This window comes from Antrostomus carolinensis, unplaced genomic scaffold (assembly GCF_000700745.2).
Source record: "Antrostomus carolinensis isolate BGI_N321 unplaced genomic scaffold, ASM70074v2 scaffold25180, whole genome shotgun sequence".
NCBI lineage: Eukaryota > Metazoa > Chordata > Aves > Caprimulgiformes > Caprimulgidae > Antrostomus > Antrostomus carolinensis.
In genome coordinates this window covers 1-4,985 of record NW_010286794.1, presented here as the reverse complement: position 1 = coordinate 4,985, position 4,985 = coordinate 1, and the positions used below count along the sequence as shown (strand labels likewise).

Genomic DNA, 4,985 nt, shown 5'->3' with positions numbered 1-4,985 from the left:
ATTCCTGCATCTCTGGAAATCTTCCTCAGTTGTTCTGTAAAGGACCTAAAGGATATAAATAAATACATTAGAATCTCAGGTAGCAAAATTCATCTTGATTTTTTGGTTCTTATTTTTAATGGAACAATCCTGTTAAAGTTGTGCTGTTCAAAAACCTGAGAATTTACCTCAAACACATCTTTAATTGACTGTGCCTCTGTAGTCACTGAAGGGAAGACAGAGGAAGGTGAGGAAATGCACTGTATAAATAACACCATTACTAAAAACTTTGTTTCCAAAGCAAATTCCACCTTATGTGATCTTTCTACAGGAGATACAGTATAAGCTACTTTTTGAAAAAAAAAAAAAAACCCAAAACAAATCCACTTTGGACAGCCTGCTCTACCATACTTCCATGTGGTGCTACGTGGAGTTTGTTCTTTGTCTTGGTAAGGAAAACAACCAACAAAAACTAACCAGCAATTGTGTCTCATCACAACATCAATAATAATGCATAAGAAAACCTTGCTAGAGATCAGAGAAAAGGTGAATCCTGGAGGTGAAGACAAATCTTCTCCAAGGATGGTGCAATTACAAGCCACTCTTTGATGGAACTGGTCAGAAATGGAGACAATCCAATTTTGTCAGAGGCTTTTATAAGTGAACACTGCTTCAGGCTCCCTGCACTGCAGCATGCCTCCTTCTCCTGGCTCTTGCTGACATGGTAGCATTTGACTTTTTCCTTTTGAAGGGATACCAAGAAGACACTGTGACTGTTGAAAGCAAGACAATCAAAAGCACTTCAACGTAGGAGTCTAGGGCTCTACAAAGTATACTCAGTCTGGAAAACATCTCCAAAGTCATGGCTTCTCCAAAGTCGTGGCTTCTCCAGGTTAGATGTCTGCAGTCAAAGGTGCATGAATAGTCTGTAAGTCCTATTCTCATAAAAAAAAGGGAAGATGAGCAAGTAGTGAGGTGTCACAGTGCAGTCCTGTAGAGTGGAGTACTTGGGGCTGAAGGACCAACATCCATGCCACACATGGTTCTGGGATTTTCATCAGAGTGGCTGTAGTCTGGTGTGGTGGGCTGAATGACCATTAGTGGCTGAGGCACATCCTCTAGTCCAGTTTTATCCAAAAAACCCCAAAGAACCATGCTGTACACTTGGACTGCTCCTTGATGCAGAATGTAGTATGGCAATTGGTGACCATCAGGAGCATCACATCAAATATACACTCCTGATTCAAACAAAAACACTAGTGCAGATGCACCCAGGGATGTCCTTCTTGGGCACTTGGTTTAATGACCAGCATAGTAAACCCATGATTGAGTCTGTGTAGAAACACTTAACTGACATCAGCAATGACAAAGCCCCTTTTATTATTTTGGAGTGGATGCCCCCATAGGTGTCTAAAAAGTTGCTCGTCTTCACCAAAGGGTGCCAGAGAATACAGTCTTACCCACTGAGAGGGTGTGAAGATTTAGTTTCTTCCAAACTCACTGTTAATGTTCATGAATCATGACAGCCTGTGAGCTTTGGCCCTGCAGCTTCTGGCCTCTTGCAGAAAATAGGCACTTAAGCATTTTCCCTGGCAAAACAATCACTGACCACTATAGACAGAAAGAGTCAGTGGCAGAACATGCAAGTCTAAAACAGCACAGGTTTTCATAGAATCAGATTGAAAGAGACCTTAAAGATCATCCAGTTCCAACCCCACTGCCATCAGCAGGGACACCTTCCACTAGACCAGGTTGCTCAAAGCCTCATCCAGCCTGGCCTTCAACACTTCCAGGGAGGAGCAGCCACAGATTCTCTGGGCAACCTGTTCCAGTGTCTGACCACCCTCACAGTGAAGAACTTCTTCCTCAGATCTCATCTCAATCTCCCCTCTTTCAGTTTAAAGCCATCACCCCTTGTTCTGTCACTCCCTGCCCTTGTCCAAAGTCCCTCCCAGCCTTCCTGGAGCCCCTTCAGGTACTAGAAGGTCACTAGAGGGTCTCCTTGGAGCCTTCTCTTCTCCAGGCTGAACAGCCCCAACTCTCTCAGCCTGTCCTCATAGCAGAGGTACTCCAGCCATCAGATCATCTTTGTGTCCCTCCTCTGGACTCACTCGAGTAGGTCCATGTCCTTCTGATGTTGGGGGCCCAGAACTGGATGCAGTACTCCAGGTGGGGTATCACAAGAGAACAGCAGAGGGGCAGAATCATCTCCCTTGACCTGCTGCCCACGCTGCTCTGGATGTAGCATTTAGAACCCCATCTGTCAGTATGGTGTCTAAGATGAAAGGTTCTCTGCCTGCTCCTGAGAGGTAAAGCAGGATGATTTTTGAAGACTTTTAGAGATTTTGAAGGTGTTTACTCTGACAGATCTACAGCAGCCGAGTTCCAACTTGCACAACAAGATGTAACAAGAGGCAATAAGATGCACCTGGATGCAGCCATATTCCTAGAATGAAGGAATGTCCTTCCATGGTAAGGACAAACTCCATCAAAGCCATCAAATAATTTTATTTTGGCTCATTATGTTGAAGACTTGAGTAACTCCCACGCAGTATTTCCACTAGAAGCAACAGTGTGGAAGGGAAAATTCTCTGGTAGCTTAGATCCTGACACATACCTGGAGAACAAGTCCCCAGCCTTATACAACAATGGGAGGAAAAGTAAGAGTATCACTGTTTGCTCACCACTTGTTAGGGAAAAAATCTGAAGCTATTTGGCAAATCATCTAAAGGAATATTGTTATGGCAATACTGTTGTTATGAACAATCACTGTCTTGCATTCACCTTCCAAAGAGCAGTCGAGTCACCTACTAGGGCAGCTGTGGGAGCTGCACTTGCCCATGCATGAAGGGAAAGCAACTGCGTGCAAAAGAAGCAATTAAGAAAATCCATCTACAATTTCCCTGATGTAAGAATGGTAGATGTCATTTTTAACAACAGTCTTTCAACAATCATGTTCTATGCAAAGACAGAGAAACCAAAATTGAAAGATTCATTCAAATGCTGAAATTCCACAAAACAACTAGTCCTGCTCATCCTGCAAATACGGAAACTTGCACGTTACAGTAACTGCAGAGGGTAGAAAGTTTTAGAAAAAAGCTGGATTACTTTTTAAAATTTTCCTTTTCAATAAGTTCTGAAGAGTAAATCTATTCCATGTAACCAGGAAAAGAACTTAAGATGACACATATGTTAGCTTTCACTCTTGACAAATACTTAGAATCACAGAATGGTTTGGGTTGGACCTTTAAAGCTCATCCAGTCCAACCCCCTGCAGTGAGCAGGGATATCTTCAACTACATCAGGTTGCTCAGAGCCCTGTCCAACTTGACCTTGAATGTTTCCAGGCATGGGGCATCTCCCACCTCTCTGGGCAACCTGGGCCAGGGTCTCACTGCTCTCATTGTAAAAAAAAAAAATTCTTCCTTACTAGTCCAAATCTCCCCTCTTTTAGTTTGAAACCATTACCCCTTGTCCTATCACTACAGGCCCTGCTAAAAAGTTTGTCCCCATCTTTCTTACAGGCCCCCTTTAAGTATTGAAAAGCCACAATCAGGTCTCCCTGGAGCCTTCTCTTCTCCAGGCTGAACAACCCCAACTCTCTCAGCCATTCTTCACAGCAGAGCTGTTCCATCCCTCTGATCATTTTTGTGGCCTCCTCTGGACCCGCTCCAACAGGTCCATGTCTTTCCTGTGCTGAGGGTTCCAGAGCTGGATGTAGTGTTCCAGGTGAGGTCTCACCAGAGCGGAGCAGAGGGGCAGAATCCCCTCCCTTGACCTGATGGCCACACTGCTCTGGATGCAGCCCAGGATATGGTTGGCCTTCTGGGATGTGAGCACACATTCATCAGGCTTTTCATCCACCAGTACTCCCAAGTCCTTCTCCATAGGGCTGCTCTCAATCCCTTCATCCCCCAGCCTGTATTGATACCAGGGGTTGCCCTGACCCAGGTGCAGGACCTCACACTTGGCCTTGTTGAACCTCATGAGGTTCACACAGGCCTGCTTCTCCAGATTGTCCAGGTCCCTCTGGATGGCATCTTGTCTCAAGCATGTCAACCACACCACTCAGCTTGGTGTCATCTGCAGATTTGCTGAGGGTGCGATTGATCCCACTGTCTATGTCACTGATGAAGATATTAAACAGTACTGGTCCCAGCACAGACCCCTGAGGGACACCACTTGTCACCAATCTCCATCTGCACATTGTGCTGTTGACAACTAACCTCTGGATGTGACCCATCCATCAAACAGTCCACCCATCAAATCCATACCTCTCCAATTTACAGAGAAGGATGTTGTGGGGGACTGTGTCAACAGCCTTATGGAAGTCCAGACAGACGATGACTTAGTGACAAACACCTATGATTAATTTATTTCAGTCATCTTAAGCACTACCCTAAGGTCTCACTGGTCAGAAACCTGCCAGATAGTATAAATTCCTTTTAGGACGTCCCATTTGGAGGATGGCATGATGCTAGCAATGAAATTGTATTGGGATCATGCAAAACAAAGAGACAAAACTTCTAAAGCACTGTTAAAGATGTATTGCCATACATGAAACAAATTAACAAAATATATATTCTAAATAAATAAATGAAATGACAATATTTTCATACATAATAAATAATAAAATCACCACTTTATGAAACACACTTACTTAAGATGAACTTCAGTGCATTGGCGCTGAGGAGCAAAGCATGCAATTGCCCAAACCTTTATTTCAATTCCAGTGTGAAACTGTTTATTCCTCATGTCCCAGACTCCTTGAACTGGTGTAGCAATTGCTTTATTCTGGAAGTGGAAGGAAAAAGGAAAAAAAAAAAAAAAAATCAAAACACTAATGCAAAAATTTATTCATGCTAAGAAAAATCAGTTATGCTTCTCCTCCCCTCCAACTAGCAGGCTATTTATATTCTCCGGTCTTTGTCTCCACTGTTCAAACATCTATCTTATAAAGATCATTCTATCATTGTAGCAAGACAGCTTGTTAGCAGGCTGAAAAA

General features: G+C 43.6%; 1 protein-coding gene across 1 annotated transcript in view; it reads right to left on the bottom strand.

Annotated features, from left to right (window-relative positions):
• The window catches only part of LOC104532246 (protein argonaute-2), a gene marked incomplete at its 5' end in the record, with an annotated part of 16,026 nt that extends 11,253 nt beyond the window's left edge, over nucleotides 1-4,773 (bottom strand). The window contains 2 exon segments of the mRNA XM_010177407.2: nucleotides 3-45; nucleotides 4,640-4,773. Coding sequence (XP_010175709.1) covers nucleotides 3-45; nucleotides 4,640-4,773 — 177 coding nt within the window.
• Nucleotides 4,774-4,985: the final 212 nt, after the last annotated feature.